General features: G+C 41.1%; 3 protein-coding genes across 5 annotated transcripts; 2 read left to right on the top strand and 1 right to left on the bottom strand.

Annotated features, from left to right (window-relative positions):
* Positions 1-1,835: 1,835 nt before the first annotated feature.
* LOC110494710 (60S acidic ribosomal protein P2) lies at positions 1,836-8,496 on the top strand. Of its 2 annotated transcripts, none has more exons than XM_021570005.2 (5): positions 1,836-1,988; positions 7,098-7,221; positions 7,366-7,414; positions 7,768-7,860; positions 8,065-8,496. In XM_021570005.2, the coding sequence occupies exons 2-5, from the start codon at positions 7,099-7,101 to the stop codon at positions 8,139-8,141; spliced, it is 342 nt and encodes a 113-aa protein (XP_021425680.1). In that variant the 5' UTR covers positions 1,836-1,988; position 7,098; the 3' UTR covers positions 8,142-8,496. The 2 variants fall into 2 exon arrangements, with proteins under 2 accessions (XP_021425680.1, XP_021425679.1); XM_021570004.2 differs by lacking the exon at positions 1,836-1,988 and adding an exon at positions 4,027-4,067 and having other exon boundaries at positions 8,065-8,198.
* Positions 8,497-8,540: 44 nt separating this feature from the next.
* LOC110494709 lies at positions 8,541-15,604 on the top strand. Of its 2 annotated transcripts, none has more exons than XM_036950754.1 (5): positions 8,541-8,608; positions 12,091-12,375; positions 13,055-13,178; positions 13,571-13,681; positions 14,123-15,604. In XM_036950754.1, exons 2-5 carry the CDS (start codon positions 12,093-12,095, stop codon positions 14,760-14,762), a joined length of 1,158 nt encoding a protein of 385 aa, XP_036806649.1. In that variant the 5' UTR covers positions 8,541-8,608; positions 12,091-12,092; the 3' UTR covers positions 14,763-15,604. The 2 variants fall into 2 exon arrangements, with proteins under 2 accessions (XP_036806649.1, XP_021425678.2); XM_021570003.2 differs by lacking the exon at positions 8,541-8,608 and adding an exon at positions 11,673-11,827.
* A 143-nt stretch (positions 15,605-15,747) lies between these two features.
* On the bottom strand, positions 15,748-19,466 carry LOC110494708. Its single transcript, XM_021570002.2, has 6 exons — positions 19,330-19,466; positions 18,332-18,974; positions 17,960-18,064; positions 17,715-17,776; positions 17,119-17,400; positions 15,748-16,936 (listed from the first exon to the last, which is right to left on the bottom strand). The coding sequence occupies exons 2-6, from the start codon at positions 18,963-18,965 to the stop codon at positions 16,889-16,891; spliced, it is 1,131 nt and encodes a 376-aa protein (XP_021425677.2). The 5' UTR covers positions 18,966-18,974; positions 19,330-19,466; the 3' UTR covers positions 15,748-16,888.
* Positions 19,467-21,705: the final 2,239 nt, after the last annotated feature.

The raw sequence follows: 21,705 nt of genomic DNA, 5'->3' as shown, positions 1-21,705 counted from the left end.
TTCTGCCCTACAGCCTGTCCAACACAAACTGTCCCTGGAGACGCTTGAGCTCTGACAGAGAGAAAAGAAGACAGTATAATGCATGGGTGAGATCATTATTGATTCCAGTTTAAAAATAACCATTCAAAGGATAAACAAAAAATAAGCCAGACAACAACAGAAGAGGTGACAATGGAAGCTAAACTATCAGAGATCTGAGAGTGCTGATCGACAGACTGGATACCAATTTGAGGAAGGACACTCAAGCAGCATTGGTGCTGTAAAACTATAATCACCAGACGGTCTGCATTTCTCTCCATCTCTCATTGTTCTTCAGTTTTCTGACCATTGATATCTCAAAAACCTGAAATCCTGAACTAGGGTGACGTGATTCATAGAATCACCCGATAGAGGAATTCTTAAGAGAGATGGCACAGGGAGACGGGGTTACTGAAGATGAGAGGGAGATGGTGGCTGAGAAGCCTCGGGTAACCGAGGAGGAGGCTGCCTTGCTACAGGCCTTGGGGGGGATGACCGGGGAGGACGATGCTGCCTTGCTACACTTAATCCGCTATGTCGAGGCCCGCAACGCCGTGCCCTGGGATCAGAAGACCTGCCAGGAGAAGATGACCTACTATACTTACCGCTGCTTTCTTGTCTTCCTCATCACATCTGTCATCTTCTCCCTCTTTCTGCTGTTTGGGGAGTTTATTAACAAAACATGGTGGGTGTCAAACTGGCATAAGATTAAGGTGTTTTTGTTTGACTTTGCCACATACCTGTTCACCCAGGAGGAAGGGAAGGAGATGATTGAACTGTAGGCCAATTGGACAGTATGACAACGACAAAGATGCTTAACATCCTCATGATCACCCGAGGATCACCACACCAGAGATTATTATTTGTCAGTAGGCTACTTTGCTTTGACAGAAATATTTGAAATGTGATAGATTGTTTTGTCTGTTTGGAATTCCTGTTTTTGTTTGTTTCTGATTGTGCAAAATCAACTAGATGTAATCTGAAGTCCAAGATTGTCAATTATTCAATAAACTAAACTGTGTGTATTCATAATTGGTTATTATTCTGCGGCGTGGTTTATGTTTGATAGACTATTTTTTGGTTCCATGATATAGGTTGCCCATACCAGAGATGGACTATTCTGGATGTGTACCAGTGCCAGTTTCACCAGAGAGGGAGAGGTGAAGGGAGAGGGTTTACCCTACCCAATATCTGTTCATTAAAATAAGACTAGGAATTTAGGATTTTTTTTATGAGGATCAATGAAAAGGGTCGAATTTGTTAAAAAAAATAATAATAATAATTGCTACATAGGCTTATTTGATTGAATACACGTTTTATACTGGTTAGGCTGTTACGTATTCACCGATACAACTTGGCACGCGTGGCATTTCGGCACAAAAAAAAAACTACTTTATATCTGAGTACGCCTGTCGGCCACAAACGTAAATCTGACCTCTCATTCGCTAGAATGGTCCCATCTGCTCTGGCCTTCGACCGCCTGACTTCCATCTTTAAATACATGTATTTCCATTGTTAGAGTGTTCACTCGATTATCTTGTCAATTAAATAGATATTCTTTGGTTTCACACTAAACTAGCCTACCCCTAGTCTGAATCACACATTCCAAATAATAATTTAATTTCGTCATGGCATGACTTATTGCTGGACAAAATGTGCTGCTGCTGAAAATCATGTTCATAAAAACATGTTTTAGTCCTAGCTATGTCGCGAAGAAATTGAAAGATCCTAAAACTATTTACGGTGGTAATGTATTTTTACTGTAATGAAACAGCAGGGAGCAGGTCTCGAACCTTCGACCTCCTAGCCCGTGGTCCAGCGCGCTCGTCCAAGCTGATTTTTTTGGACGAGGCGTGATGATGGACCAATAATATCTGGGCACTACAAATTCCTCTACCTTCCGGTGACGACCCTCTTTCTCTTCCGGAAGATTCAGCGTGACCGACGTTTCGTGTCTGTACAGACTTAAAGTAAGTTAAACTATTTAATACGTGTTCGTCCATCAAAACGGCGTCAGTATTATAGTTAAGATGTTTTGATGTGCAAGTATATGATCAGAATCCATTCTGTACAACATCTGTTCCACGTTAGCAAAAAAAGGCGCGTGCAAGTTTTGCTAGCTTTATTGAAGCTAATGTCAGCGTTTACTAGCTAACTAACATGACACCATTGCATGAGCACCAATAATTACATGGAAATGGGCACAAGAAAGCCCGTGTTGTGTTTTAAACTGTAATTTTATTATTATAACGTTTAATGTTGTAGGACCGTTAAAGTGGAGGGGGAAGAGTGAATGTTACAATGACACAAACTCAGTGTGTAGCCCACTGAGATATTGACCGTGGCCTGTGCTAGGCTGGACATATGAAATTAACGTTTCTTTGTCATAACTGGTTAATTACATCCGCAGTGTAGCCCAGTTTCATAATATTACCATCTGTCCTAACTGTTTGCCATAGTTTAAGTAATTGCGAAAAAAACAGATCTTATTTTAGGGCATTTTTCACCCTGCCAGCTCCTATTAGATCTATTGAGCACCGTGGCTCCAACTCGCCTCCAGAACGTTCTATTCCCAGCCCATTGTCCTACTTCACAAAACGTGCCCACATTAAACTCATAGGCTTATCTCAAGTAACTTATTATCAACAAGGCTACTTGGTGAGCAAGTTAACTGTTCGCCTGTGTACACGTTGTTGTGACCTCCTTCAGAAAAAGGTGTAAACCTAAACAAACCGCAAGTCCCTGAACGAAGTTTCAAGATGTGGCCGATTTATTAAACAGCCAGAATACATTCTTTTTTACATTTAGAAATAACCTATTTTTTTTGACGATTTGTTGTTTCTAGATGGCTGCTGGATAATTTGATGTGTCAAAATGTGCTCAATAGTACAGGTTCACCTAGTTGCAAACCAAATGGATAGGTCTAGCTCATTGATTTGGAGATCTGATGCTGTTGCTACCTCAGATTATGGCCACAGGGAGGCGCAAAAGAGCTATAAACAATAGTTTTTTGCCTTAAAACCCCTAACCCTAGGTATAATCTATTTTTAGCTCTAGTCATTATCTGAGGTACCTACATTCCAGCACAGGTGAGACAAATGGGAAGGCCTCCTATGGGGTAATGCTTTGTGTTAATTATTTGCATGTGGAAAGCAATGCAGAGACAGAGGGGGAAAAGGAGAGGGAGAAGAGGTCTGAGGGTGAGCTTGAGTCTGATAAAAATGGTGGGGAAAAGGGAGATGGTTTGTCAAAGAAGACTGGTAGAAAGTGTAAGCATAGGGAGCAGAAGACAGGAGGAGAAATGGAAGTGAATGAGGGTGAAGTATTGGCAATGGTAGGTGCGGTAAAGCCACCAGAGACTGAGGTATGCACCGAGGATCGGGATGAAGAGTCTGACAGGAGTGAAGTTTATGGACAAAGTGGACTATTGCCTTTAGGCTGATCCATTTGTGGTTTCACGGGTGGGTGAAAAAATAGTTTGGTCATGTGGAATTGGTGAGGGTAACCAGAAGTGGTCTAGTGATAAATTGATTGTGTTTCTGTTGGGCAGAGGAAGAATGTGCTCAAAACACTTCACGTACCCCCATTCGTTTTACTTCGTTCTCAAGAAAAAGGCACTAATGAAAGGAGTGGTAACTGGGGTGCGGTAGATATAAATGTTGAGGTCAAAGATTCCCGGTGTATGTGATATTTGTCGTTTGATGTTACGCAGACAAGGTGGCGAGAGTGGGGAAACAAGTCATTGTTCTTTTGAGTTTTGAAGTTGAGTCTTTGCCTGACAAAGTGAATTTAGGATGTAAGTGTTATCCTGTATGAGCGTATGTGCCGACTACATTAAGTGGTGATGGCATGAGGTAGGAATAAATGTTTAATTAGTGGCATAGAGGGGTGTTTTATTTTATATAATTTTGAAGTTGGTGAGTATAGTGTTAGATGGTAGGGTATTTAATTAGTACATTTTTCTTTTTCAAGTAAAGTACAAGGGAGTTGTGTCTAGTAGGTGGCGGTAATGCAACAAATTGGATGCCAGCCGCCGTTAAACCTCATAGGTTAGTCTTCTATTTTACCCTTAACCCTAGATATAACCTATTTTAGCCTTTAACCTTAACCCTAATTATTGTGTATGGTAGCCTATAACACTTTTTAAAAGCTATTTTTGTAAAAAATATTATGTTAGTAAATACCGTTATTGTACTAAAAAGCATTTTTAGTGATGTTTTTAATCAAAACCAATGCAAGCATTTTGCTATTTTATTTTATGATATTTCTTATTGCAAGGCAGAACACTTGATAAACAAGCCACATTTTATTTTTCAAATGTGGTTTGAACTGTGTGACTTAATAACCTATATGTGAAAGTCCAGCAATTGTCTGGGATAGGTGGGGTAGGTTTGAGACTGATCTCAGGAATTAATAAGAAAAATACACTATTTATCAGCTACTTCATCAATGTCTTTATGTGAATTAATAACTTTTAATTGCTAAATATTTCCAATAGATGGCAACATTAAGACCATGAAGCATCAATTATAGCCTGTAGCAGCAATATAATTGACATAAAATAGCATGCAACCAAAGACTGACTATATGTTCCATGATTTTCTAAAATGGTCACTCATTAGTTTACAGGTTGCTATTTATCTCATATTAGGCCTGTGTTGCTTTTGGGGGAGAAAAAAATAGTGACTACAGCAGGTATTGAACCTTAGTCAAATAATCACTAGACAGGTGCACATACCTCAACCCTAGTAGACATGTATTATAAAAAGCTCTGTTAGTGTTTCATATTATGAGTGAAAAGACAAGTGTTTTTTCCAGCTCGTCAATAAATTACATCATGCAACCCTTGTGGTTGCATTACCTCAACATGCCCCTCGATTGCGAGAGAAGTCAGTGCTCGCTGCTGCCTAGGGCACACGCTTTTGGCAGGACTTTGTTGAATTGGCTACTTTTGCGAGAAGGCAGAGCGGGTCGGTGCTGGTTGATGAATTTGACAATGAATGTACTAAGGAAAATATGTTTTGTTGACCAGAGGTGACTGAATTAATGTTCAGGCTTATTGATAAAAGTTATAGTAATGAAGTATATTTTCAAAACATGAGCATAAAAACAAGTAGTAATAACATGAATCATCATTATATTACTTCACAGTAATCTGTTAAATGCATGTTCAGTCCTTCCTCTTGTGTTAGAAGTGTGGAAGGAGACAGAAAAATGCACACGCAGGAGTTCTCCTGTGAAGGGAGTATCCAGGGAGAACGAAACTTCTGAAATTTATTTTGTGGTCTTATGCTGCCATCTATTGGAATTATTTAGTAATTGCGGTAGTAATGAATAAATTGTATATCCTTACCAAACTAGTAATTACTCAGAATTGCAAAATATAAAATGTTCTAGTTAATTTTCACTTACAACATTAGCTATTTTAAACCATAGCAATGAAACGGACATAAACACTATACATTTAGATATATAACTTTATTTAGATGGGTGACATCTGCAAAAGTAACACCCCCTTAACATATAAACACAGGCACTAAAAATGTGCTTTTTTAAAATATAATAAATCTGGTAGCTCTCAAAAGAGCCTTTTTTTTCCGCTGAGCAGTTGGTTTTCATGAGTGTGCTGCCTTCCATCAGGGGAGTCTGTTTGCCTGCCTGCCTGCCTGTGAATAATGAAAAGTTAATAAATCATTGCCACGCTTTCACATAGAGGCCTAGTTTGCATTTTGGTCTTTAGTGACGAAGGTTAAGTGCCTTGCTCAAGAGTACATCGACAGATTAACCAAGTCTGTTCGGGGATTCAAACTAGCCACCTTTCGGTTACTGGCCAACGCTCTTAACCACTAAGATTACAAACCACAATGTTAAACACAAAAGGCAAATGGTAGTAGATAAATGGTGAACTGGTTAAGAAAACAAGGGTATGTATGTCTATTTTGCAAAATTTCTCAATGTGTATATGTATATTTTTTTCAAGTCCGACACCATTTTAATCAGGGGAATCTCCTTTTGTATTGATGTAAGATTGGGCCGCGAGCTCTGCGGTCATCAAACATTAGCCTTTCAAATATCAGAACTTGCACATTACTGTTAGAATTCTGAGGATGATCCATTGTTTCCTTATGGGGAAATTCTACAGAGACATGTCTGTATTTCCCCAAATATCTCACAATGTGTGCATTTACATTTAAAAAAAAAAAATGTGGATACCATTTTTTAATCGGGAGAATCTCCTCTTTGTAATGATGTAAGTCTGGGCAGCGAGCTCGGTTGTCTTCAGATGCTAGCCCCAAAATACTTTTTAGCCTTGGAACCCTGAGCTCCACCCATTGTTTTACTATGGAGAGGCATGCCGGTCTATTTCGCCAAATGTGTATATTTTTATTTTTTTCAGGTTGGACATCCATTTTAATCAGGATAATCTCTTTGTAATTATTTAAGTCTGGGCAGTCGAGCTCGGTTGTCATCGATCACTCGAAAATAAATAGTCAGAAGCCACTTGTCTCAATTCATTTTGTTTTTGTATGTCCATTATTTTATCATTAACGTTCAATTTTGTAGGACCGTTAAAGGGGGGGGAAAGTGAATGTTACAATGACACAAACACATTGTGTAGCTCACTGAGATATTGACCTTGGCCGGCGCCAAACCTGAAGTCTGGCAGAACAGTAGTGTTCCTTTTGGCAGCGACCACATTTTCTTGATATGGGAAAATTACATTTTTGCGTGTAGTGACGCTGTTGGGATTAATTTCTCGATCTGTTCAAAAAAAGAAACCTTTTTGGATTATAAGATATGAAGAACAGTAAATAGCGTTTGTTTTAGTTTTTTTCTTTGTTCACAGAACAGCATGGGATTTCTGTTTTAGACGCGGTAAAGTTTAGAATCAACAATAATTGAAGTTGAGGTCATTTTAACCAAATGACACATGTAAAATATATATATATATATATATATATTATAGTTAACTAATTTGGCTACTGCTATCCTAATATAGACCTGGATAGATCCAGAATGCATTTCAAGTAGGCCAATATAACAGTTATTTTTTTTCTCCTCCATCCTCCTGCTTGCAGAATGCGTTACGTGTCCGCTTACCTCCTGGCTGTGCTCGGTGGCAACACCAGCCCCTCCTCCAAGGATATCAAGACCATTTTGGGGAGTGTGGGAATCGAGGCCGAAGATGAGCGCCTAGACAAGGTATGCCTCCATTTAGGGTGAGGCTGTCTTGTATTTTGAGAAGATGAACTGAGTTACTTTTGTGTACTTTGACACTATTGCAGGACAGAGGCCTTGGTTTACATAGTAACTGGTGACAATAAAAACCTGAATTTGTCTCCACAGGTTGTCAATGAATTGAATGGAAAAGATATCAATGAAGTCATGAACTCTGGTGAGGCATTGTCCTTATGTCTTTGTTTTGACTCATGAATTCATACACAATTATGCCAGATTTACACTATATGGCCAACCCAAACGGTACTGTTGGCTGTTCTGTATTATGTCATGTTTGTGTGGACCCCAGGAAGAGTAGTGGCTGCTTTTGCAACAGCTAATGGAGGTCCTAATAAAATACAAAAAATTCCAGTACAGCTTGGTTTGGCACCATCGTGTGAATCAGACTTTGGTCTGTAGATTGCATATAGGTGCAAATGTTGTCAAATTACCAGTCACTGTACAGTCAAATTACCAGTCAATGTACAATCTCAATGACCTGTCAATGAATTACTCTGTTGCTCTTTGCAGGTCTCTCTAAATTGGCCTCCGTGCCAGCAGGTGGTGCTGTGGCGGCTCCTGCTGCTGCTGGGTCTGCTGCAGCTGGAGTTTCTCCTACTGCTGGTAAGCCATCATAGTAGGGAGTCATTCATTTCAACAGACTGAAACACGTTTATTTGAAATGAATTGCATGAAGACACATTTCAAGGAAAACGCTTGATATTTTAAATGCGCTTTGATTATATATATGTATTTCTGGAAATGGTCCATGTGTTTTGGGATACGCTCCCAAATATGAAACTAACATATGTTTGTGTGTCTTTGTAGCGGAAGAGAAAAAGGAGGAGAAAGAGGAATCTGAAGAGGGATCTGATGATGACATGGGATTTGGACTCTTTGATTAATCTTCCTTCCGTTAGAGGTTGAAAAACCAATAATAAAATGGAAATGGTTAGAAGAAAGCCACTTGTCTGTTTTTGTTTACATGTTTATCATTAACGTTCAATTTTGTAGGACCGTTAAAGGGTGGGGAAAGTGAATGTTACAATGACACAAACACATTGTGTAGCTCACTGAGATATTGACCTTGACCGGTGCCAAACCTGAAGTCTGGCAGAACAGTAGTGTTCCTTTTGGCAGCGACCACATTTGTTTTTATATGGGCGAATGTATTTTGCGTGCAGTGGCTCTGTTGGGATTAATGTGTTGGATCTATGCTAAAAAAAAGAAACCTTGTTGGATTATAAGATATCAAGAACAGTAAACCCCTGGTATGCTTACATTTTTTTTGTTCTTACCTCTCTTTTGTTCACAGAATAGCATGGGATTTACGTTTTAGATACGGTAAAGTTTAGAATCAACAATACTTGAGGTAATTGTAACGATTATTGTGTGTGTGCTTTTTGAGGTAGCATCTCAACTGCGTGTTTATTTGGACAGTGAAGCTAAACCTTTTAATTTGGCTCTATACTCCAGCATTTTGGATTCGAGATCAAATGTTTGAGGTGACAGAACAGAATGTCACGTTATATTTGAGGGTATTGTCATACCTCTGTTTCAGCATTTGGAAATGAAAGCACTTTACGTGTATATGGGGGCGGCAGGTAGCCTAGTGGTTAGAGCGTTGGACTAGTAACCAGAAGTTTGCAAGCTCAAAGCTGACAAGGTAAAAATCTGTCGTTAACCCACTGTTCCTAGGCCGTCATTGAAAATCATAATTTGTTCTTAACTGACATGTCTAGTTAAAGGTAAATATATATATATATATTAGTCCCCCCCCCATTTGAAGGTGTCAAGTATTTGGATGAATATACACTGAACAAAAATATAAACGCAAGAAGCTGAAATAAAGAATCCCAGGCCTTTTCCATATGCACAAAAGCTTATTTCTCATTCTGTGCACAAATTAGTTTACATCTGTTAGTGAGCATTTCTCTTTTGCCAAGATGCTACACCTGGAAGCTGATTAAACAATATGATCATTGCACAGGTGCACCTTGTGCTGGGGACAATACCACTTTAAGGCCACTTTAAAATGTGCAGTTTTGTCACACAAACCAATGCCACAGTGGTCTCAAGTTTTGAGGGAGTGTGCAATTGGCATGCTGACTGCAGGAATGTCCACCTGTGCTGGTGCCAGAGAATTTAATGTTCATTTCTCTACCATAAACTGCTTCTCAAGTCGTTTTACACACAGACCATGTTGAACCACGCCAGCCCAGAACTTCCACATCTGGCTTCACCTGTGGGATTGTCTGAGGGGAGGTGGGGGGCACAACAATCTGAAACACAACCAAAACAAAGTGAAAATACATCCAACAAGTTTGGAGGGTCAGAAGCTTGATAGAGTCGATGCATACTAAACTTTAGACTAAATTGAATAAACAAAGTTAATTTGTCTAAATACTTATGAAAACTTCAAAATGGGGGGAATTCATTTTTAATGGTAAAACCGATGTATGAAAATACCCTCAAATAAAATGTGACATTCTGTGCTGTCGCCTCATAACATTTGATCTCAAATCCCAAAATCAGGGATATAGAGCCACATTAAAGGTTTTACTTCACTGTCCAAATAAATATGTAACGAAGTGTATCTGCTTCACCTAGCTAGTAGAATATATTTTGTTTACTCGTTTCCTATCGCTACCCCAAAACAAAATGCTTCCTGACCAAAAGTATGTGGACACCTGCTCGTCGAACATCTCATTCCAAATTCATGGTCATTAATATGGAGTTGGTCCCCGCTTTGCTGCTATAACAGCCTCCTCTCTTCTAGGAAGGCTTTCCACTAGATGTTGGAATATTGCTGTGGGGACTTGCTTCCAATCAGCCACGAGAGCACCAGTGAGATCGAGAATTGATGTTGGGCAATTAGGCCTGGCTCGCAGTCAGCATTCCAATTCATCCCAAAGGTGTTCGATGGGGTTGATGTCAGGGCTCTGTGCAGGCCAGTCAAGTTCTTCCACACCGATCTCATCAAACCATTTCTGTATGGACCTTGCTTTGTGCACGGGGGCATTGTCATGCTGAAACAGGAAAGGGCCTTCCCCAAACTGTTGCCACAAAGTTGGAAGCACAGAATTGTCTAGAATGTCATTGTATGCTGTTGCGTTAAGATTCCCCTTCACTGGAACTAAGGGGCTTAGCCCAAACCATTATTCCTCCTCCACCAAACTTTACAGTTGGTACTATGCATAGGGGCAGGTAGCGTTCTCCTGACATCTGCCAAACCCAGATTCGTCTGTTGGATTGCCAGATGGTGAAGCGTGATTCATCACTCCAGAGTCCAATGGCAGAGAGCTTTACACCACTCCAGCCGACACTTGGCACTCAGCATGGTGCTCTTAGGCTTGTGTGCGGCTGCTCGGCCATCAAAACCCATTTCATGAAGCTCCCGACGAACAGTTATTGTGCTGACGTTGCTTCCAGAGGTAGTTTGGAATTTGGTATTGAGTGTTGCAACCCGAGAACAGATGATTCTTACACAATTCAGCACAAGGCAGTGACATTCTGTGAGCTTGTGTGGCCTGTCACTTCGTGGCTGAGCCGTTGTTGCTCCTAGACGTTTCCTCTTCACAACAACAGCACTTACAAGTGACCAGGGCAGAAATTTGACAAAATAGTTGGAAAGGTGGCATCCTGTGATTGTGCCACTTTGAAAGTCACTGAACTCTTCAGTAAGGGCATTCTACTGACAATGTTTGTCTATGGAGATTGCATGGCGGTGTGCTCGATTTTATACACCTGTCAGCAACTGCTGTGGCTGAAATAGCAGAATCCAGTAATTTGAAGGAGTGTCCACATACTTTTGTATATATAGTGTATGTATTTGGACTGAAATGTCACTGATCCGTACTTGACCTGTTTGCTTGTGAAACTACTACTCTAACTCTGCTTGGTATGCTGCATACAGCTCCATGCAGATCAAGTCCCCATCTGACTCCTCCTGTATTCCACCTGTATTATATTTTGCTGTATTTGGCATCTTTAACAATATCTAAGGGGGACGAGAAATGGTCTACTGCCATCCATCTAGAAGAAAAAGAAACGCACACCTATTAAGACGAGGTGCTGGCTAGCGGAGTAGAAACTTGAAAATAAAAGAGAGCCGCACACTCTAGGAGCTCAGATGCAAAAATGTTAATACCAACGTTTCGACAGCCAAGCTGTCTTCATCAGGGTATAATAATTCATGACACAGCAGTGACATCTTGTGGATAAATTGATTACAATATTTAATTTAGTACACATTTTCTCTCAGGTGGTTGAAAATGACATCTTTACAGACAATGCCACTTACAAATATTTTTTTTCTCCAGAATATCTACTCAAAGGTTAAAAAATAAATACATAAATATGAAACTGTTGCCAGGGAATTTCGAGTCATGGTGTCCACTAAAAATAGTTTCACCTTGCAACATTGCATAGTCTGGCAGTCCAAACAGTGCCTGGTCAAATATCCCTGTCCAGTGTCCACTCCACACTGTGCTGGTTGGGGGAGGAACTCGACCCCTTTTTCCCCTGCTCCTACTTCTCTCCTTGTGCCTGTATCTATCTCCCTGGAAAATGAAATATGCTAATAACAGAGGCAAGTGTTACCCTTTAACTGCATGCATGACACAATACAAGTGAATTGTTTTTTTTGTTTTTTCTTAACTAGTTGTTTGCTTTGAAATGTTTCGGTACACTGTACACTATAAGAGCTTTGTGGACGGGATCCCTTTGACTTGAAGACAAATGACCTCATCGCTCTGTGTAAAGAGGTTCATAGTGGACTGATGATAGCTGTAGTTATTACAATGTATTATTAGACCAGAGTCAAAAGTTCAACCAAAGTATAATGTGTTGCAGATATGAAGCACCCTCTAGTAAGGATGAGAAAAGTTCATTCCCAGTCCTCTCTGGGGAGTGACACAGACTCGCAACCTGTTCTGAAAGAAGAGGAGGAAGAGGAGAAGGTAACACTAGAGGAGGAGAAAGAGACAGAAGAGGAGAAAGAAGGGGACGTATTGACGGACTCAGAGCTGGATCCTGAGTTGCCTGAGGAGTATTCCCATGGCCTGGAGGACCTGAGGTGGAACCTGAGCTCTCTAGAGAAGGCTGTATATCTCAGCCTGCCACCGTGGGTTCAGAGAGGTATGCATGACAACACCACCCACACCACATCACCATGTCATGCCACTGCTGTGTTGTTAGTGGGCAATTAGCCACAACTTCAGCTGTCCCTTAACCGTGAAGCCATGCCCAGATGGGTGAGACAATTATAAACGTTGCTCAATAGTAAAACACAAAACATTTATCTCTCACATTCAAGTTTTGTTTGATGGTTCCTTCACCTTTGACAGCCAAAAATATCATTATATGTTATGTTTTATTTGACAGAGATTCACCATTGAGACCAGGGTCTCTTTCACAAGGGAACCCTGCACATACAATTCATAGACAAAATCAAATCAAAATCAGATAGGACAAAAACAAAATAAAATATAGCTCAACAAACAATCAAGAAAAACAGCCACATTCCTCAAATAGTACCCAAATCAATATTTTAAATTGCCCAAGCAGCATCAGAGCGTCTAATTGCAGTGTACTTTACGATTTACCTAATTTGGGGGAGATCTGAGGAACCTCAAGAGTTAACCAACCCTGTGAGCGGGTTTGGTATGCTATGTTTTTTTATACTATAACAACAAAGTAGGGAAGTTGGAAGCTTGTATAGTAGAGCTTTGTAATTCATTGATCTGCGGCACTTTAATGGAAACCAGCCAACCTTTTGATACAGTTGTGGTTGTGCTTGTTTTGTCTTCTGTTTCAGCATTGCTGTGCAACCTCATGGCTAAATGTGGTGTAAACAACTCATTCTTCCCAGCCCGTCTGCTGTCCTACCTGCTGCTGCCCTACATACTGCCAGCCTCTATCTTTCTCCATGTCAACTACAGGTGATGCTCGATACTAGCGTCTATACAAACAACCATATTGAATTTATCAAAAGAACAAAGAAAACAAGTCAAGTTACCCCGCTGACTATAAAATGTCCATCAATCAAAACATGATAGCATAGTTACTATGACTAACACCATTAAAATAAGCAGAGTTATGGAAACTTCCATAGACAATTCATAGACATTTCCAGCGATTTCCAAGGGTAAACTTAGCTGTGAACTGATAGTGTTTACAGTCCACATTCTGTACAGTCTACCCCTTGGTTACATACTGTAACTATGGCTCGTTCTGTCATGCTTGTGTCCATACCATATTACCATTTGTACATTTGTGTCTCTATGTTTTTCTTTGCTTCAACTTGTGTGTACATGGACTATACATCCCCCAGGGTGCTGTGTTGGCTCCGCCAAGTCCCAGGGAAGTGGCTGTGGCCGGGTGTGGAAATGGCTGTGCCATTCTTTCTAAAGCTCTCTCACCCCAGGAAGAACCTCATGCACAGGTGAGACGTGACTGTCAGATCATATCAGCTGTAAGTCAGCGATCCCAGTTACTGGAAATCATGTGCCACACAAACACCATGTTGTTATTGGCAAGAGCCTCCCCATCAGGTTAGAATTGGTTGAGTCACCATTTGTAATTTCAACATACTGTCTGATATCAACGTGGTTGGTGAATCATATTTCAATAGAATTTCTTGTCAGGTTAATCATGACATCAACAAACTTGACTACAGGGTTTCTACGTGTGGTTCATTTTAAACTGTGGGCAATTATGTATCAGTCAAAATTGAATGTTGATCTGCTATTGCCCGGTGGGTAGCTCCTGTCTGTTAGACATGTTTGTTTTAATCTCTCTTCTACCAAGTACTTTTCCATAACACTTTCTGTCAGGCTAGTGCAGCCAGTGCCCTCTCTTACACTCTGTTTTGTGATGCTTTTAGGTTGTGGCCCTCTGGTCCTGTCAGGTTTTGGCCCGGTGGTCCTGCCAGGTTGTGGCCCTGCAATCCTATCAGATTGTGGCCCTACAATCCTGTCAGGTTGTGGCCCTACAATTCTGTCGGGTTGTGGCCCTGCAATCCTATCAGGTTGTGGCCCTGCAATCCTATCAGGTTGTGGCCCTTAAATCTTATCAGGTTCTGGCCCCTACGCTTTCTGGCATCTGCCAAAGAAACACATACACAGTTTAAGAGTGCAGAGGATCCTCCTCCACAGCAGCGCCGTCGCTCTGTCCTGCGGTTCCAGCTGTCCACCACCAGCACCCATTACACAACCGAGACCCCCAACACCCCAACCGAGAGCCACCTTGACCCCCTGGGCTTCTCCCTCCTCTTCAACCTGGAACTAGAGATGGACAACCAGCCCAATCAGCCCAACAACCAGTCTCTACTCCACCATAGCGAGAGGCTGCTGCCACTGGAGTATGGCCCCTGCATAAAGGGAGAGGCCCTGGCCTCCCCACACATCTCCTACATGGGGGTGGAGGAAGAGGAGGAGAGGATGTCTCAGGGAGGGGATGAGGTGGAGGAAGGGTTAGCTCTCCTCCGCAGCCTTCCTGTGGAGTGTGCCAATACTGGCTACTAATGTTGGCTGACTTTAGGGTCAGGAGTTTTTCCCTGATCGGGTCACATGGTTGGGAATGTGATTTTCTCAGCAAATGAATAGCAGACCTAAGTCTGCCTGTATCCAATTCACAACTAGTTTGTACTTTGAAGTATAATGTATGTTGAACCCGATTAGTGAAGTCGACTCTCATGATAGCATGAGGCAGTAAGCACAAAAGCTCTCTTTCTGCTACAGTCTTCCATTCTCACTCCAGGTTTGACAATGACTGGAAGGAATGATGATTAGGGTAGAGTCCCTCTTAGTCACGTCACATAGTCAAAATAATTCCCTCATGTCCCTTATCAGCTGACTTCCAGGTAAAGTAGTACTTACATTATATTAGATGTATTTTATGAAATTGTATATGCAGCGCTTGAAAGAGACACTGGTCTCAATGGTGACACCCTGATTAAATAAAGGTAAATAATGTCCACAGGACATGTATTACACCTCAACTAGTTTAATCAGATTACTTTCAGGTATTTGATCGTGGGTATTGTTCATCAAGTGAGTGGCAGTCCTATGAGTGGGGGGCTACCTGGCAGAGATGAAAATATAATCTTGAACGGAAAACTCAGTTCGCCCACTGGCGGTAGGAATTTACAGCCTTGGGCACAAGAAAGGCAGCAAATAGCAAGCAGGACATTTTTTCCTATCTGGTTACTATCAGTGTTTGATAGGATCCTAATAAACACCATTCATTTGTTAGCTGACTAGTAATACCTTTGAGACAATGTTAAGCCTTTTCACCTTGACCAACTGTTTTGCTGAGGTTGAGTGGAACTTAGTTCATTTAAATAAAAGGAATTAACAAATGAAAAGGCTGTGTCTTTCTCTTTCTTACTCAAAGCTCTGGCAGTTACAAGAATTCAGCTCTCTATCGAAGGACAGTTTGGCCATTATCTAACCAAAGTCAAATGCTGATACTGTATCAACCAAGGTACCATCAAATAATGCATTTCAATCAGTAGAAGTGGTGCTTTTTAACAAAAACATAATTTATTCATGTAACAAATAGTGTGAATGCCAGCATACACATCTATATAAATGTCATATTGTTCATCAGCAGTTGTTCATCCTTAGACTGAAAAGCAAAACAGGTAAACAATGATGAAACTAAAGATTGCACTGCCAATAACAATAATAGTTAATAAAAAAAGTTAACAGAAGTATGCTGCGGTTTTCATGTAATTGTACTAATACAAGTGCACTGTGTAAAGTGCAGGACATTGCACTGCATTATTACATAGCCAGATAAAGTTTTGTAAAGTGCATTCTAAAAAAATCTGTAAAACATTGATATTGCAGAAATAATATATACCATTTAGCAGACGCTTTTATCCAAAGTGACTTACAGTCATGCGCGTTTACGTTTCACATATGGGTGTCTCCAGTGGGAATTGACACTTGGTGTTACAAGCATCATGCACTAACAACTGAGCCACACAGGACCACAGTATTAGAGAAAATATATTTCTACCATCTGGAAATATTGCTACATAAATAGTTTGGATCAATAGCTTGGTTTTCTTATTTTGTCACGTGTCATAAGTAGAATCCCCAGAAACAATGCATTACTCTAGAGTTACTGTAGGGGCATGTTTCTTAGTCCTGGTTCTGAGGACTCAAAAGGGGTGCACATTTGAGTTTTTACCCTAGCACTACACACATCATGTCACTAATCAACTCATCATCAAAGTGAAATCAGTTGTGTATTGCTAGGGCAAAACCAAAAATGTGCACCCCTTGGAGTTCACAGAACCAGGATTAAGATACCCTGCTGTGGGGAAATAACCAATGTACCTGTACATGCAGTTACAGTAGGCTACATAGTACTTACGATCACTAATTCAGATAAGTAAATACAGGCTGCACCACAAGTGGTAAGAAGTGGATATATTTTACTTACTAACCTGTACACATAGTAGTTATTTAGATGACCTAGTGTAGATTTACTGGTACAAGGACTACCATAAGTGGTGTTCCCTAGGTGACCTTCCTCTGGGTTTTATTTGTGTCCCAAGGAACACTTTATGTGTTATTACAGTACTGAGTATGTTTACTTTCCCCTGCACTAGTTGGTCTCATTTGCATGTGGTGGTGCATCAACGATTAGGACCATCCTGGTTATGTAGCGTCTGATCTGGATTAACCTGCAAAGCAACATAAATGCCATTAGAAACATATGTGATCTTCCTTGATTCACCTGCTAACAGCACTGTGGTTAAAAGGTACAAAAGCCCCATTCTCCCCAAATAAGGTGCCACCAGCCTCCTGTGATTTACACATAATTACATGCATTTGAATTAAAAGAGAAAACAGGGCTGACTCTTGCCTCTGGTGTCTGGGTGAAGCGGTCCTCTAAGTAGCGGTTGCCCAGGCCCATGATGTGTCCTGTGGATTGTCTGGAGAGACAGGCCACTCTGGCTGTGAAGTCCAGAGTGAAGGCCAGCTTGACCAGCTCCGGGGCGTTGACGGGCCCGGGCCCAACAGTGTGTGGTGTCTGGCGGCTCTGGCCTGTAGGGGTCTCTGTCTCCACGTACGTATCAGCCAACTGCTGGAAGGTACTGTAGGACAGCTTCTGGAAGAATGCGCTCAGGCTGGAGTTCTCCTTCAGCTATGGAGAGAGCAGGACATACTTTCATGAGTGACCATAGAATAAAACATTATTATCCATGAGGAAATAGCAATTTTAGCCTGAAATCCAGACCAGTTTTGTGATAACATTCCATTCCTTGTACTCTGTGCCATTTACCAAACCTGTTTGGCATAGGATACTGAGTACAAGGGGTGGAATGTTAGCACAAACAGACTGGTACCCAGGCTATAGCAAGCTATCATGGATGTGAAAGAAGCATTGAGTGTCAAAGATAGACTTTGTATGAAGTTTCTCACATACATTCTTTTTTTTTGTAGTTTATGAACACAAACCTTGTTATCAATGACGTCTCCTTGCTGCTTCATCAGAACAATGATCCTTTTGATGACTTCCTCTGTAAGAAATGGATAAAAAGGGTCAATAGAAGTCTACACAGTTGTAACAGATGTGTGATGTGCTGTGGCCTTTACAGCTTTATATATAGAATGCTTAGGATGCTATTGAATGTGCGATTTCTATTATGATTAGATAAGACATCAATACACATGAGAACATTGCTTGATGATAGGCTTCTTACCATCTGTAGAAGCTGTGTCTGTCTCTTTCTCCTCAGACACAATCTTCTCCAGCTCTTCTGACACTTTCTCATAGTACGAGTCTGTAAGCACCACACTCACAACCGCTGTAGAGAGTAACAAGTAACATAGTATTTTTTCATGCAATAACTCTCTAATAACAGGACTACCAACTAACTCTCTAACAACTGGACTGCCAACTAATAACAGGGCTACCAACTAACTCTCTAATAACAGGACAACCAACTAGGGCCCAATTTCCCAAAACACAGTTAAACTAAGATTATCCACAAAATCCTGTTTGAACAAAAGGACCATAAAAACAAAAACAGTACTGTGTGTGATGTTTGGGTGCCATGCCCGCTCAAACCTACATTCAACTCCAGTTATTTCTGTAGTGTTGGCCCTGTTCCGAGCCGATGATCTCCTCACAGACCCTCTGAAGCTGTCACTCTTTATTTTTCTCAGAGGTAGTCTCCTCATGGAGCGCCATTGCTTTTTTATGGATTTGTTTCCTTGCGACTGTCCACCAGTCTCTGTACCAGACTCATGCTCATCTTTCTGGTCACTCCCCTTCTTCGAGAAGAAACCCAGAAAACTTTTCCAGAGAGAGGGCCTTTTGGTCCTCTTCTTTCCCTCTTTAGACTTATTCTCCAGTTCAGTAGACGCATCAATCTCAGGAATATCAGCAGGCCCTGGGATTTCTACAGGAGCCACATTTGGTATAACAAAGCCCTCGTCGGGTGGTGTGCTGGTGGCATCGCCATCGACAAGTTTGCTGGGCCCTAAGGTGACCAAGGAGTCAATAGAATGCCGGTGGACTCTTCTGCGTTTCTCTGACAGTGTCACCCACTTCCGAGGCTTTGTTGGTGACCTCTGGTCCGCACATGTCCCGTCACTTAAACTGATGCTGCGCTTCACATACACTTCCAAGAGGTGACTGGTGTCCTTGCGGCCAAGAGAGAGCAGCTGGGCCTGTTTGGGCATCTTCTTTTCTGCAACCTCCATGATAGGAATCTACAATAGATAATGCAAAATTAGAGACATTTTTTTAAATTCCAACATTATGATATGTCACAATTGCACAATTGTATTGGATATGTTGTTCTGGTTGTTTTGGTTTCACCACTTGTAATATAGCCTAAAGTAAAGTTTTCGTTTACATTTTCTGAACGATTAAAACACAACATTGGGTGCCCAAAAAATTGCCTAACAGTTCTCTCTGGTCGTGGTATTTCACCCAATGCTGATCTTAGTTCTTCCTGAACATTAACAGTAGCCTACCATTACCACTTCAACTTCCAATTTCCCATGTGAATACGTCAGTCGACAACATGAAATATAATAGAATATCATACAGTAGGCTACTCACTTTTTCACTAACTGTCTTGCTGTTCCCTTCCCGATAAATGTGTTGATTTCGAAGTGTTGACTAGGTGAGATATCCTACCCAAAAATGACCTCTTCAACAAAAACCTGGTTCAGGACATGTAATGACGGTTGGTTTACGCCTCCTCCTTTACCGACAGCCTATCACCACCGTTCGTGCAGAGCGCGTGGGTGAAGTGAAGCAGGTAAAGGAGAAGCCTACAGTCAATGCGTCATATGATTTCTCCTCAACGGTACTTTAGGGCTTGTTTACGGTTTCGGTGTTGTCCTGCTCGTGCCACAAGGGGAAATTACGGTATTGGTTTTAGTTAACCTGAAACACAAACACCCATAAACTCAAACACACACACACACACACAGTCGATGCTGCTGTTCTAATATATACTATTGATTCTACTACCCACCCACTTTAAATATGTAAATCCATTGTAAATGCAGTCCATTATTACTATGCATACTACCTCTTCTGCTACTTCCACTACTTCTTATTTTATTTTTTTTACTTCATCTTTGTTATTACTGATTAAGGATTTATGTCCTGCATTGTTGAGGGAGCTAACGCATAAGCATTTCACTGCACCTTTTATACCTACTGTAAATTGTGTATGTGACTAATACATTTGATTTGATTTGATTAAAATAACACTTCCCCATCAACAAAATAACATTCATATGTCCTGTATAATAATGCAGGTGGCATATGCGACTAGAAACAAAAACAGAATCCTCACCCTCTTGTTTTATGATTGGCCATACACACTGGGCACAGTCAAATCAACTTGTATTACTGGCAAAGGCAGCAATAAAGGCTGCCATCACCATTTTTTGACCTCTGTAGTCATACCGGTAGCCTACTGATAAGAACATTTATTGACTCCAGGGAAAATGTGAGGAACTACTTTGTGGGGCATTTGGACTTTCGGTTCAGCTGATAATATATTACCATAACCTTTAGGTCTGGAGAAACACAAAATACATGATATATCATTGAGTGTGCTCTTTTTGGGGCAGGTCTGTGTGGTGGCATGATGCTACATGTTCCAACCTGGACTCAGGGTCATTCTGCATGTTCGCAAGCAGTGTTGTGTTACCAAGTCTATTATATTTAGATTTTATTGTGCAACCTTGGAAAGGATGGAGGAGGGGAGGGAGATGAGAAGGAGAGGAAGTGGAGGAGGAGGAGGAGAGACTTCCAGGCAGATATGACTGAGAGCAGCCCCAACTGGTGTGACCTTTGACCTGGAAAAATTTGCCCTGAACCGAGAGAGACAGAGAACATTCATCGACAGACTTTGCTCCTTTTAGGAGCCATGGGCTTTAAGTCTTTACACCATCCTAAAGGGACCTATATTCTCTGAAATGGAAGTTTGAACAGTCCCTAAGAAGAGGATGGTGTCTGAGCCATTCGAGTGTTATGACTACACTGTACGATTCAAGAGAAGTGATCAAGACACAACTAGGCTACAGTATATGGTTATATTGTATGGCCACATGTATGGCCACATAGCCATTAGGCGGCAGAGGCATACACTTCTCCATTGAAAGTCTACGCTGCACTCCTCATCAAGGCTACATTATTTGAAGTGTAATCTTATTCCATCATAAAGGTGTATCGCATCAATCATGAAATCGACCACAGCTCATGAATGTGACCAGAGATGAATGTGAGGAGTAGAGATACGAAAAGGGACAGGGGTTCACGTTAATGCACACTGGTTCTGATTCATTTACACTTGGGTTCATTTGATCTGAAAATTATTTTTGACTGTTACTGTTATGGCTGCGATTTTTCATTTTTAATGACCCTCTGGCTTTGGTCGTGTTCAAAGCCTGTTAATCTATTTGCTCCAGTCAATGTCAGCCACACACACTGTAGTCATATGACCAGAATTTAGATTAAGCTGGCAGAATACTAACTCATACAAAAAATGATTCTGTTGAATTCTCAGTGCATCATGTAATGTAATGCAATGCAGGCTACTCACAAGGCACCACACAAGGCACCACAATACACAATACTATAAAACACAAGACAATACTATACAATACAAATACTATACTATAGTATACAAGACAATACAATAATTGTTATGGTGCGTGAATGAGGACCCAAAAGCGAATTAACAAACAGAGTACTTTAATGACGAACATACGTGGGCTCAGATGGGCAGGTAGATTCCGACAGGACAGGACAAGGTTGCAGCACACACGATGATAGTCTGGTTCAGGCATGAGACACACAAACAAACAAACAAGAATCCGACAAGGACAGGAGCAGAAACAGAGACAGATATAGGGACCTAATCAGAGGGAAAAAGGGAACAGGTGGGGAACTGGGTGACGAGGTAGTTAGGAGGAG

This window comes from Oncorhynchus mykiss, chromosome 17 (genome assembly GCF_013265735.2).
Source record: "Oncorhynchus mykiss isolate Arlee chromosome 17, USDA_OmykA_1.1, whole genome shotgun sequence".
Taxonomy (NCBI): Eukaryota; Metazoa; Chordata; class Actinopteri; order Salmoniformes; family Salmonidae; genus Oncorhynchus; species Oncorhynchus mykiss.
This window is presented reverse-complemented; position numbering and strand designations above follow the sequence as displayed.